This window comes from Esox lucius, chromosome 8 (assembly GCF_011004845.1).
Source record: "Esox lucius isolate fEsoLuc1 chromosome 8, fEsoLuc1.pri, whole genome shotgun sequence".
Lineage (NCBI taxonomy): Eukaryota > Metazoa > Chordata > Actinopteri > Esociformes > Esocidae > Esox > Esox lucius.
The window spans coordinates 32,767,624-32,782,329 of NC_047576.1; the positions used below are offsets into that span (position 1 = coordinate 32,767,624).

The 14,706-nt window shown below is 37.9% G+C and overlaps 1 protein-coding gene across 2 annotated transcripts; it reads left to right on the top strand.

The window, feature by feature from the left end:
• The first annotated feature begins 1,852 nt into the window (after positions 1–1,852).
• Positions 1,853–14,339, top strand: pde6d (phosphodiesterase 6D, cGMP-specific, rod, delta). Of its 2 annotated transcripts, XR_002197109.2 has the most exons (6): positions 1,853–2,212; positions 12,667–12,755; positions 13,134–13,259; positions 13,364–13,469; positions 13,735–14,050; positions 14,165–14,339. XR_002197109.2 is itself a non-coding variant. In XM_010872556.4 (5 exons), exons 1-5 carry the CDS (start codon positions 2,145–2,147, stop codon positions 13,814–13,816), a joined length of 471 nt encoding a protein of 156 aa, XP_010870858.1. In that variant the 5' UTR covers positions 1,853–2,144; the 3' UTR covers positions 13,817–14,339. The 2 variants fall into 2 exon arrangements, 1 of the variants encoding a protein (XP_010870858.1); XM_010872556.4 differs by having other exon boundaries at positions 13,735–14,339.
• The last annotated feature ends 367 nt before the right edge of the window (positions 14,340–14,706 follow it).

Here is a 14,706-nt window from a genome sequence, read left to right on the forward strand (position 1 = left end):
ACAGTAGCCAGCCTACTGGCCGAAAATCCCGAATTACACCTTAAATATCAATCAGATCAATCAAATGTATTTTATAACGGTCTTTTTACATCAACAGATGTCACAAATTGCTTTTACAGACACCCAGCCTGAAACCCCAACAGGGTTGATGTAGAGTTAGGTTAGGAAAAACTCCTTGATGGGGTCAAAACATAGAGAAGAACCAGGCTCTGGGGGGGCAACAAGTCCTCTTCTGGCTGTGCCGGGTGTACATTTTAAGAGTTAAAATTTTAATAATTAATAAATGCATGACTGCAGCTTCAGGAGTCCATAAACATAATCCAAGTCAGCTGCATGACCAGGTGGACAAGGACTGGTGGGGTCAGTGGAGTGGTAGCCGGAATCGTCAGGTATCATCAGCTAAAGTATAATAATAAAGACAAATCAGAAGAACATTTTTAAATGGTCATTTGTCTGCAATGTCAATTTTTGTTATACTAGGGAAAATCAATGAAAGACAATGCATTCTCTGGAAATACATACATATTGTGGAAGGTCTGAGCCATGATACTTTAACAGAGTGATCCTAATTTTCCTCTGACTTCATAATTTTTCAGAGACACATATAGAGTATATGGTAGATAATGACAAACCTCATATGCGCATCATCATATGCATCTTACACAAAACAGAATAAGTTCAGTCGCAATTCTTCCATATTATACAGAATATTGAAGGAGAAATCTATAACATATAGCATATAGGTGACCTTTTTGAACCAATTTGCATTGCATGAATGCCTTTCCATGCAGTTAAGGCAAAGACAGTGGGATCTGAATTGGGTCCTTTGGTATATGAATGTAGCACATAGGTTACCAAGAGACAATAAGGGTTTCCTTTGCTTGATACAGAACATTAAATAATGTTTGTGCCTAAAGGTCCTTATCTACTGATCCGCTATGAATATTGCTTTAATTATTTCTGTCTTTGTATTATTTTTGTTCCTAAATGGTTGTCTAATTATTTGGCTATTTTTGGTGGCCTAGTTTTCTTTTTCTGGTGGATAGCTCCACCTTGCTATAGCCTTAAGCTACTGTAATAATCATATTGTGTCATTATTGCTCTGAATAATGACAGAGCTGTAGGCAATAACACATTTTACATTTGAATGAATTACAAGATTTGGTCTATATTTGGTGATAAACATTTCATAGACGGTACCTTTGCACCAAATTGTTGTCGAGCTTATGAGGTTTTCACAGTTTTGCTTAAAAGTAATCTATACCATAGTTGTGATTTTACTAAAAGAATGTTTGACAGACATATCATAGCTTTCAATATGACCTTTTCATTCCTCTTCTCCTCTAGAGGTCTATTCTGTGATCACTAGATGGCAAGCTGTGGCTCTGAAAACTAGTGTTGTTCAGAGTTCCAAACAGCCATTATTTAGACATTCAATACTGAAGTCTGCACTTATAAGTTATTATACGCAGTTACGTAACTTCGGAAACTGAATTGACTGTATATTCACACTGAGCTGAAATAAGGTGTAAATGTGCATTATTTAACCAGGTGCAAAATGCGCTACTGCTCAGGTTTACCAAGCTCGACACCAGTTGCCTTTTGGATATTGTTTTGAATTGTTGACAAGTGATTGATTTAAAGCAGAATACGACAACATCGGATGCGCTAAATGTCTGTGGACATTTTTATTTAAATATATTTGGTGTTTACGAATTGTATCTTCAAGGCTAATTCTGCGTGTAGCTCTTTGCAAGGGGGCGTTGACTTGCCTCAGCTTGGCGTTGCCATTGGTGACGCGTCTTTTCCAGCCAAGTCCCTCCCTAGACGCACCGTTTCATTTGTTGCTTTTTGTGGCGCCCTGCTGATGCGCAAGATGTTCGGGCAAATTAGCTGTCAATCTCTGACCAAACTCTAGCTATTTAGGGTAGCTAGGTTGATTAAAGGATCAGTACTGTACCGTAGGAGTTTCCAGAGAGATTAAATCGGGATGTGTTGTAGGTTAATGTGATATTGCAAGTGGTACCGGAACCTATGCCATTTTTGGGTGCATTAACATTAAGTTAGCTTTGTAACTTAGCTACTTAACGTTAGCCAACTATATCACAAGCCACCTCGTTTTTTCAAGACTGAGTAAACTGACGATGTCCGATTCCGACATAATGTCTTCAACCGAAGACCGAGCCAAGGAGATCCTGAAGGGATTCAAGCTGTATCCTTTTAATTGTCGGGTTGTTCGCCTTGTTAGCTAGGTACCCAAAATGAAGGCCAGTTGTGGTACTTCGCTAGCTTGACCATCACAACCATGTAGCTAACTTCAGTACATCGAAGTACCATACCTTGCCTTCAGAGTTAGCCTAAGATGCCTACCGTAGCCAGCTATCGTCAGCTACATGATCTTAGCAACTTTAGCTTTGTAGCTAACGTTAGCTTGTTTTTAATGCTTTGCATTTAACTTCGCTGGTTATTGGAGTAGTCTCACGCATTAGCAAGTTAGTTCGGCTAGGGAATGTAAAATAGTTACAGTAACATTCTGAATTTTGATAGCGTAACTAGCTAGGTAATAACGTCAGTGTGATGATTAACTGGTCAACGTTAGTTAACTAGCCAGCTACTAACTGTTGGTTGTCTTCGTTTTTTTTCTTTCTTGGTCACCCTGTTTATAAGTTAGCAAATCTGACTAGATACCGGACACTGCACACCGATATTATGGCTAACTAACTTATTACTTTGGATAAATTGACTAGAAACTGGACAACTACTTCGATGTGTATTTAATTCAACAAGCGCTCAAGGGTGTTAGCTGAACGAGTGCTAGATAATGTTCGTTTATTTTACTTTTTAGCTGTTTGCTAATGTTACCTGTTTTTGTTCATTAATACAGAATATTATTGTGAAATGTGCATGCATATTTATTTATTACTTTATAAGTGTTTTGTAATGTGCAATTTACTTGAAAGAATGTCTGACTTGGTTGATCTAAGCCATGAGCATAAAAATACAGCTTCTAGACCCAGTATTCTAGATCTATTTACTGTATATACATTAGCATTCAACCACTCATGGTAATTAGGCCATGCAACGTTGCTTTACCTGTTTTTAGCAACATGTTGGCCGAGTTAGATGTTGTCCTTAATTGGTAGGCGGTCTGATGGCATGGGTTACATTTTCATCGCCAAGCAGTGCCCAAGAAGGCAGAACATCCAATTGTTTGTTACCACCACCTCCCCTCCAAATCAATACCAAACGTGGATTCAATTTTGTGAGCACGATAAGCGAGACACCTTTCTGAGTCTCACACCTGTTTGTCTTGCTAATCAACCTTACAACTGGGTAGCATGCTGCAGCTAGACGAAGGGAACGTGTATGTACAAAGATTGACATTTGGAGGGGTGTGGGAGTATAAAACAAATGTATGTATTGCTTTGCAGACTGCTCTATAAATCAAACAATGCACCAGCAATCAGAATCACCACAATCAACTGTGGCCAGCATGTTAATAATAAAAGGTAAAGCAACAATGCATACTGTGGCGCTGGAAACTGGATACAGATTGCAGTATGTCTATACTGTACCTTCCTGCTCAAGCAAGTGAACTAGACATAACTGGAGCTTTTGGGAGGGCAAATGGTGACATTTAACAGTTCACCCTGGTCCTGCAGTCAGCTTTCAATAAAACATTTTAACATTTGAATTATACTATAACTTAACTCTTTCAAATCTTTTTTGAGTTCCATTCTATGGCCCATCAGTGAATAATGTCGTAGAGCTCTCCGGTTTACATAACAAGCCACTGGTCTCAAAATAGGCACAGTAATGCGGACGGGAATAATCACACCTGCGTTGCCTCCACAGGCTTTGCACGGAAGACTGAAGACTTATTTAATTCTACTGTACACTACATATGATTTTGAAGTACACAGGGTATGTTTAGGGTTGCGTAGGTAAGGGATCCTGTCCTTATGGTTGTGATAGGTTGTGTATATCTCTCTGACCTTCCTTGGGTAGGCAAAACAGGCTTCATTTTCTCAGCTGGTAATTCTTAAATCCTTGATTTGCAAGGGCAGGGATTTGCTGCCTTATGGCCACCGTCCTAACAGGCCTGGTGACTCAGTTTAGCATGTTACTATTGCATGGTTCCTCAACCATATAGACACTTATTTTCCAACCTTTACAAAAAGGTTAGGCCAATGCCTTGAATTGTTGGATTTTTATTATGTGGATTGTAAGGTAACATGGAGAAAATGGTCAAGCTGTTTCAATTTAATGTAGGTCGTTTTGAGATCAAGCTTTAAATTCTGAGCGTTTTGTCTTTGAACTAAAACCAAAACGTCTTCCTCCCTGCTTGATAGTTCGGTAAACAGCATAAACTGAAATGGATTTAGCAAAGAAACATGGAACGTTCAGATTGATTTCCCGAAGTCTTTCTAACACATTTTTCTAGATATTCTGTACATACTTGATAGGAATAATGGGCTGAGTGGGCTTTATCAATGTGTGGTGCCTTGTGGTTAGTATTATGTTAAGGAGATTGTGGGTTTCTTCCATAGCATGACTGGGTTTTTGAATTGTGGGTCTTATGCAATGAGGATATTTATAGAAAGTTCTTGAAGTTTAATCACAGCAGGGAGTATTCAAAGGAGCCAGCTTTACAACTCAATTTCACCTCCAATTAGCTTGTTGCAGACTGTGACCAAAGTATCTTTAATGAGTGTGATTAGAAAAATTGGGACAAAAGAATTGCGCTTTGAACGCGCAGTAGTTCCCGGTTGGCTGTGGCTATACAAAGATGGGTGTGTGTCAGAAGATACCCATCTTCACTATTAGGGCAATGATAAGATAAATCAACTGGTGATGTGATGAACCTACCTAGAATAGAGTGCATGTGTATTTTACCCTCACACATTGAGAATGTTAGAAAAGTATTAGCCACTTGAAGCACCAATCACAGTTTGAAAATTGCAGAAGTTGCCAATAAGGTATTTGGAAGGGTTAGCAGAAGAGCCTCTGCTGTCCCTAAACCATGCATGTAAGCTGGAGTTTGCTAAATGTAAGTCAAAGTGATTGAAACCAGGTTCTATGGTCTGATGAGACTAAATTTGAGTAACAAATTTGCCAATGAAGACCAGAGGTGGGTTCGGTATAGAAAGAGCCATGGTCATGTGGAAAATAACCTAATACCTGCTGTGGAGGTCCTGGGCCCTCATTTATCAGTGGTGCATAGAAAAGCTTCTAAATATAATCGTACAAAGAAAATATAGAATGTTCGCAAACTACAAAAAAGTTGCTATTTATCAATTGCTCGTACACTTGATTTACACACACCTGTAATTACTTCGCCTTGGTAAATCAGACATTCTAAATCACTGCTAGTGCACTTGAGGTCATTTAAATAAAGTACCATTTATGGTCACAAAACTTACCTTTAAAGCTGGAAGAAATTGTGCCAACTTCTATCTGCCAACATGGAAATCAAAGAAGAAAAACTGACTCTTCCCAGTCTCCTATGGACCAGCACATTAGCAGCATAAATGGAGACCTCAGTGTCTGTCATCATTTGTGATGGTGATCCTGAGGGACCCTCTCCCTGCCCCTGAAGGAATACCAGACACACCAACTGATAGTCAACTGAAGTCAAGCTTTATTTTCACAAACATTCAGACATGGACCACATCTAAATATACTTTCTTGCCAATAAATATACATGACAAAATAAATGGAAAATTAAATCTACTAATAAGCCAAGCATTGCTCTCAACCAAAGAATCTGCATGCTTATTGAAAACATGTTCCCTGCGTAATGCAGCTTGTGCCAGATCCACCAGCAATAGAAGATTTGCTATTTTGGACAAGTCACAATGCCTCAGTGGTCCCTATTTATATTATTTAACTGGTTTAACTCAATTGCCTGAAATCTTATGTTCCATTCTCTTTCTGATTTACTTAATTATTCAATTGGGCTTAAATGGTTTCGTGTTTATGAATTTGATAGCACCCTGAGAACTTGGTAGCTTAAGTGTTAAGTGCAGTTTGACTTTTCTGCAAGGGGCTGCGCGTACGCATGGTCAGAGGTGTGCTTAAATGTATGCATATTCTAAAGTACAAATGGATGAATCCCACACTTTGCTTAGACAGTTCTGTTCGTATGCAACATTGATAAATGAGGGCCCTTGGAACCTTGTTAGGCTACATAGGACCATAAAAAACTAAAACTGGGTTGTTGGATGTTCCAGAAGGACAACTATTCAAAGATTTCATCCAAATCCACACATGGTTCACTGGCCATAGGATCTAGCTTGTCCAGTGCTTTTCCTTTGACCTAAATCCCATTGAAAATCTGTGTGGTGAGCTATAGCGGATAACCCTGAAGCGAGGATGAACAACTCTGGAGAGTTTCTGTATGCTGGAATAGTCTCATGCGATGTGTTTTACCACCTTACGAAACATTATTGGAGCTGACTCTGTGTAGGTTGCACAAAGTACTAATGGCAGGGATGCCAATAATTGAGATGTTGTTTTTGAATTAAATTATTTATTCATTTTTATTTTTTATTTGAACCATTTTTACTCGTTTGATTGCTAAGATTATTTCACCTGATGAATTTAGAAAAAATATTTACATAGGCTCGCAATAATTCAGACCACAATTCTGAACTTAGATCTGTTTCTCAGTTGTGATGCTATAACAGGCTTCCAGGCCTGGACAGCAGCACTGTTCTTAAATTAATCAAATGTATTTAACAAAGCCCTTTTTAGATCAACTGTTGTCTAAGTGCTTTTGCAGTTGTCCAGCTTTGAAACTCCATAGAGCAAGCAACAACAATAAACTTAATCAAGGTCTTCATTATATCCTTTGGCTGTCAAAGACTGGCCTCAGTGGAGAATGCAGTGTGCCTTGACTCGACTGCACACCTTAATTGCCTCTAATCTATCTGAAACGAAATTATTCTCAGAACTGTGAACACAAGGACTAGCTTACAGAGTTCAAATGTTCAACACAATCCATACTCTAAATCTCTAGATGGCTAAGTATACTTTTACTTAATTGGCAAGCTGATTTGGAGGTCTTTCATTCAGATAATTAAGTGTTGTGAAATGTGACAGCATGTTATTTCCAATCTTAAGATTATATAGCTATTATGCATTATTTCATGGTTTTTAGATGTCATAGATCACTTAGAATTTAACCTAATCTCCTGGCTATTGAGCACAGCCCATGAGTCTGGGTTGTGCTCAATAGTATACAAATTATTAAATACTTTGAACATTTTAAAATCAATTTAGTGTATTAAAGTACAAAAGTGATTGCAAAATAAGTATAATACTGCTTTTTCGGCTTGGGTTATGCCTGGCAGATTTTAGCATAACCAGTTGGTGAGCCAGCAAACACATCTCCTCATTAGTTGCATTTCAATTGTTTTAGGGTTGCAAAATTCCACATTCTTCTCAGAGCATCCTCAGTAAATGCTGATTTGGTGTGAAGTGCGTTACTGAGGCTTTAAAACACAAGGCTTTCTCTAAAGGAAAATAATTGGTAAATCCTCTGTCAATTTTATTTAACCAGATTTTAGCTGTAGTAAAACATTAGCTAACTAAAGTCAGATTGCTAGGTTGTCTAGCTCACGTTTGATTTGTTAGCTAATTGCAACACTGCAATCTGTCAAAATTGATATTAAAGCAGTTTTGTTATAGGATACACCAGACATTCTGCAAATTTGGTCGGATGTGTCTGGTAAAAAGATCACTTAGAAGTAAACTTATGGTGACAATGTGTTTTGTGGATACCCACTAGATCCCACTAGGGTTTCACCAACTGCGTTGGAATGTTATTTGTTTCTAGGGTTGGATTACCCTTTTAAATGTGAAGTGGCGCTTGTAGTTGCAGGATAACACCTTTAACGATAATAACTTCAAACCAAAAAAGGAACCAGGCCAGCCTAGTTCAGCCGACCCGCAATTAAGTGATACATGTTGCTGCCCTCACTGGATTCAAACCCAGATGTCCCAGATGAGTGGCTGTGTCTTTAACCACTACACCACAGTGCTATACGTTTTCCCTGTGTCGGTATAGCATCTCGACATTAGGTCATTTTGCTATGCATTTACATCAAGCCAAGTTTGAATATTTCGCTAGACACCATTAAGTATTGTGTTAAACTGACAGTTTTCTAAGTTTACCTCGACCACAAATGGCATCTATGAAATGTATGGCTTTTGCCACTGGCCGTTTGAACAGCTTTTTAGCCTGTAATAGGCTTACTAGAATCTAACTTACTACTTGAACTTAGCACAGCCAAAGCTATTTCATTGCACAAAAACGTTAGTTTTGCTTTCATTCTTGAATGACATTCATACAATAACTATCAATATAGGGGATAACTGACTTTTTTTGTCAAGTGAAAAGACGAGAGAATTGTGGAAACCCCTACTCTTTTACTGCCCAAGGTTTTTTTTATCTAGCCTATATTACCTCAAAAATCATGCACGGATGTATATTTCGATAATCCACCAGAAATAGTCGCAATATCACGTTTTATTTTAGGATTACTATAATGTAGTTACTGAAGGTTGTAGCCAGCAATGTTTTTGTCTTTCCTGACCCAAAAAGCATGCACGAATGTGTACTTAAAAAATCCACCAGAAATAGTCGCAACATAAGTGATTAGTTTTATTTTAGGCTTACTGATGGTTGTAGCCAGCAAATTTTGTATCTATCAACAAAATCCTAATGCATGATTTGCTTTCACTGTGACTAGATTTAAACGCAGGACCTATTGGTTGCAGGTCCACGTCTCTAAGCACTACACTTTATAACAAGGGGTAATCAGTCACTCACTCCATAAGAGACATTCGCTCATCTTGGCCGGCTCCGCTTACGCGGTCCGGAAAAAATGTAAGCAGTCAAAAATCATAATTTGTCAACAGTGAAGAAACATGGAGAAAATTTGAAAAGGGAACCAGGCAAGCCTAGTTCAGCTGGCCTGCGATCAGATAGGGATAAATGGTGTTGTCCTCGCTGAATTCAAATTGGGGTCTCCTATGTGACAGGCTGTGTCTATAACCACTACACCACTAAGCTATACGTGTGCAGAGTGTCAGTGTTCTTCTCCATTGTTAAACCAATTAGTCGACACATGGCAGGTTCGTTTCTTTAGAATTACTCCATGGCTGGTTCATTTCTTTAGAAAACAATGACGGTTGAATAACCAACCACTACGCTATGTGAACAACTATATAAATTGAAAGCAGTGGCTGAATCTCAAATTGCATATTAAATACTACGTACATACTTTGCGGATTATGGTGAAGTACTGTTTTGTATACAGTAAGCTAGTATGCCAGTATTGGCACTGATTGGGACCCGGTTGAAGAGATCGTTCATTTTTGGATTTTTCATCTGTCATTTGCATTACGAATATTGCAATATATTTGTATCCAGTAAACCAAGGTCAGTAGAAATGCTTAATTAATGGCATAAACCAGGTGCCTTCATGTGCTTCTGACAATTGTATGGTTTTAAGCACATTATGGTTCATTGAGATCATGTGTGCTGTATTGTGTGCGATCTCGTAGAAAATTTTAAAGCCCCTTTTACATAAGTGGAAAAACTCCCCTAAACAGAAGGAACCTTGAAAGAAACCTATAAATTGGAGATTTCCTCTGTGGCTGGCCAGACCTCTTCTGGACATCAAGATACTCAAATGTTAAGATGACCAGTAGGTCAAAATCTTTTAGAAAGATATGAATGCATAAAGGTCCACATGATACAATTAAGACTTGACAAATTATGACTGACAGGAAATTAGAACTAAATTATTCTTGGTCAAAATTGTGAAATCTATTTTTCCATATGATAGACACGCACCTGAGGTCATGATTATAAATCACAACCCATAACAGATTCTGCTGTTATGCTCCTAAAGTTGCAGTTTGTCATATGCTGACAAATATTTGGTGCTCAAATGTATGCTGTGATTCGGCTGCCATAAATGGCTACTAACTAACAGACTCAAACAGCCTTATACACTCCTTATGCAGTGAAGGTGTTAGGATTGATTGGAAATAAACACATAAGTGGAAAAACTCCCTTAGGAGGGAAGTATTACAAACTGGGTAGAACTTTCTTACTCGTGAATATCCTAAAATATTCCTCTTTATCACTTAACATTGAAAGCAGTGCAGTTTTTCCTTAGACAAAGCAATTAAGATCAGGAAAATGTGGCAGCAACTTTAGTAGAGAACAATAGTTAAGTAATTTTATAATCTTTAGGGCAATTTGTGGAAGGCAACTGGGACCTTACTCAATACATAGCTGGAAAACATTCAAGCAACATATTTTGGTTTTGTATTTTTCTTGAAGAGAGAATTGGTCATGTGTATGAATATTTGTGCAAGATACTTTATACAATTACACTGCTCAATAATAACAAGAGCCTAATAACCAAAGTGTCATTTCTTCAGTGTTGTCACAAGAAAAGATATACTCAAATATTTACAAATATGTGAGGGTTATACTCACTTATGAGATACTGTATATGTTTTGCTGTTATGCAACAAGGAGCTGCTCTTTAAAAATATAAGTGAAGCTAGCATGTACCTTGGGGCTAATTAGGAAGCCTGTCTGAGTGTGTTAGGCGACCAGAATCTGTACCCCTGCGGGTCTCCTCTGTTTACACAGGGAATCGCAGTAGGAATGATCCTAGGGACATCTGACACTACTTCCACCACTATGCCTAATGGAACAGACTACAGTATAGCTGTTGAATAAACTGTGATATCCCAGTAAAGGCCTGTTATGGTCAAGTAACCATATGTGTTGTCTCTATATACTACTAACATCCCAGTTGAGCTTATTTAACAACATTAAGACCACCTTTGTAGCCTTCATATTACACATTGAAACTGCTTCAGAAGTTGTAGCAGCTCATTATAAGCATTCATAAAATGCTGGATTGATAAATATTGCTAAGCCACTTTGTCCCCTAGTTGTCATTGCTTTGTATGGCATGATTAGACTGAGTGATAGGCTTACTTTACCAACAACGCAGACTTAAAAGGTAAGGTGTACGAAGAGCCATTACAAGTAAGTATGAAATATTTTATAATACAAAGAACATGTACACAATAACTTATAAAAGTAACAAATTACAATAGTAGGGCTATATACAGGGACTAATACACAATTGTGTCAATTAACATAATGACATGAGTAGATGGTAAAATCCAGAGCCAAATAAACCAATTCATTCAAAGCAACCCTGTCTGGTACTGGATTTAATTATTGCTTATAACCAGAAGTCATCCTATGTTTTCTGATTGAAAGAAACACACTGTAAACTGTAAAGATTATTCTGGAAGGATGTGCAAGCTACTGGGAGGGACATCATCCAGTGTTGCTGGGCTGCAGTCAGTGAGATTTGAAAGGATTAAATGATTCAAAGCACCATAGGTTTCATCTTGCTAAGACAGCTCTACTGCAGCTAACTAGCTAAGCTTATATGTTGTTGTTGGTTGTGTCATGGTTGTTTTCACTTGACAACAATTTAAATTTTCCTTCCTGTGGTTTTGATGAGTACAGGTGTTCTATATTTAGGATCTTATTAATTTTAATGGCTTGACATATGTTGCTCCTCATTTTCAACCAAATGCCTGTTTCATGGGTTCCAAGCATGTGTGTGTGGTAAAGAGCATTACAGATGGTGTTGACACAGGGGACATAGACGCTTCTGAAATAGTGCCCACTACTTTACACACAACTGCACAGCCAGATCTTCAGATTGACTTCTCAGAGTTGAGTAAGAAACAGTTTTGTCCATTTAGCACTTCTACCAGTTGGAAAATTTTATATAAAACCACTAATTTTGGTAACTTAAAACATAACTATTGTGCTGGGTCCACACAGTGTCTCAAGGGGTTTTGAGAGAATGCAGATTGGCTTACAGTGGAGTACATTTGGTTTTATTGTGCCTATTAGTTGCATTATCAAGAAGGCCTTTGCCCATGGGTTTGACTTTTTTCCAAATAACCAAACGTTTGATATTGTGGTGTATTTTATTATTTATTTTTACATTGTCCTTTGATTGACACTTAAACCATCTTAACCTGAGGGATGTTATATCCCTGATCCACTGATTCTCCTACAAGCTGCAAACATAAACAGCACAATCAGAAAAGAATAGACAACCACCTTGGATTTTCTGCATTTTGTTGTTACAACACAAAATCTAAATGGATATAATCAGGGATATTTGATCCACACAAACAGATCATAATGTCAGTGAAAAATAAGTCATGTAATTAATTGGAATTCATGTGTGAATTAATATGGTGGCAGCATCATGTTATGTGGATTATTCTCTGTGTCTGGGCCTAGCAATATGGATGCAGCAAAATACATTGAAATCCTGGAAGAAAACTTGCTCAAGTCTGAAAGAGAAGTGGGACATTCATCTTCCAGCCAGACAATTACTCTAAGCATGCAGCCAAATGATACATACAGTGAATATCTGTGCTTTGGAACAATTTGGCTAAATAAATCCTACTAAATAAATCAATTTGAAATTTCATGTAAATAAAATGTGGAAAGGTCCAAGGGAGGGTGAATACTTCTTTACTAGCGCTAAATCCATGGCTGTGTGTGTAGTTCCTTGACCCCTGATCTCCCAGAAACTGGATGAACCTACGTGATGCTGAGACTGGGAAGGTACTGTGGCAGGGAACAGAGGACCTGTCTCTTCCTGGAGTTGAACATGAAGGTAATTGAACATGCACACTGCTCTGAGTTTACTCTGGTCTTTCTTCCTGGTGTGAACATGGAGTATCACGCAATCTCTTCCTATTACTACGAGGATGAACACTCTGTTCTTACCATCCCAGCCTATTGTCAGACAGTTTGTCCTCAATAACATGAACCCTATCAGTGTCAAAATGCCCTGAAAATCTCTATCTTGTTTTGCCATGTTCAACAGTGTATAATAGTATCTTTAGAAAATTTAATTACTTTCACAGAAAATATCAACATTTTATCTGAAAAAGTAGCCTAGAGCTTGGTAAACAGTTCAGGCATTTTGTGCTTCAAGTGCATATATTATCTCCTAATTAGTAGTTTGAGCATCCTTTTAATTTCCTTTCAGCTCGAGTCCCCAAGAAAATCCTCAAGTGCAAAGCTGTGTCTAGAGAGCTAAATTTCTCTTCATCAGAAAAACTGGAAAAGTTTCGCCTTGAACAGAAGGTTTTCTTCAAAGGCCAATGCTTAGAAGGTACTAATTTCAATAATAATACATTTCATAGATGTGCTGTATAAGAATATCTGTGCATTGTGATGACACACACACTACAGATATTTGTATCTCTCTACCTGCAGAATGGTTCTTTGAGTTTGGCTTTGTTATTCCCAACTCCACAAACACATGGCAATCTTTGATAGAGGCAGCTCCAGAGTCGCAGATGATGCCTGCAAATGTTTTAACGTAAGAATGCTTTAAATAAAACATCTAAGTCTCTTTCATTTTTGTGCATAATGTATGTTGCTGGGGTCTTTGGTCATTGTCCTACAGTTGAGTTGTGCAATTGATTGCTGCTAGTATCTAACAAGCACACCCCTGGCTTAATTTGGTATAAGTAATCAAGCAACAGTCAAGTCATCCTTTATTTCTGTGCCAAGAGTTCAGGAAACTGCAGTGTCTTTTATATGGGACTGTTTTGCCTTGTCTTACATCTTTTTCTCTTATTCAGTGGAAACGTTGTTATAGAGACCAAGTTCTTTGATGACGAGCTTCATGTCAGCACCTCTCGAGTACGACTTTTCTACGTCTGAAGAAGGAACACCTTACTTTTTTATTTTCTCTTAAACTTTGAAGTTGGGAAAGACCGAGACCAGGCATACACTGCTGATTGTTGTTTTCCAGTGGTCACAGAAGGCCTCGTATGACAAAGTGCATTTCTCTTCTACAGTGACCGCAGCACTAAAGGGAACAATGCAAGAAACCAAAATCCATACAACTTAACCAAGTCATCAAGCTCACACTGGCTTCTTGGCAGACAAGACTTTGTATGTAAATATCTATATATATATATATATATATGGGCAATGCCAATGCTCATGGAAAACAACCATGTAAATTATTTTATTTGTACATTCTTTTTTCCCCCCTTGTCATTCCAGAAATGTCCCCTGCGATGTACACTGCTCTGTTGTCACCTTATGTTTTTCCATGTTTGCTTCAAGTTAATGTTGTGATTGCTGATTCTGATTTGTTCTGATTTTTTTAGCTGTAACTAACCTGTAAAATAGACTGTTTATTACATTAATTATGGATTAAAACACTTCCACAAAAGTAGTAATTTCTTTCTTTTTCCTCAGATATTTTGTCTTTTGGTGGTACAAACTAAGTATGAGGCACAATGTGGCGTTAGCCAAAATAATATAAACAGCTGTGAAACATTGTCTAAAGCAGATATTATCATTTAAAATGTTTATTGCTGAGGTAAACCCATGGCCTGCTCTGTACCACAGAGAACATGTGGCATTCAATACTGGTTTTTTTGGGCGGGAGGGGCACAAAACAAACTACATGCATGGCTAGATAAAAACTGTTCTCGTGCCTTATAACTCTTAGCTGTGGTATGCTGGCCATAAACCATACCTCCTTGTGCCTTATTACTTACCTAAATAATGAAAACGTGATAAAAATGTATGATTCGTGC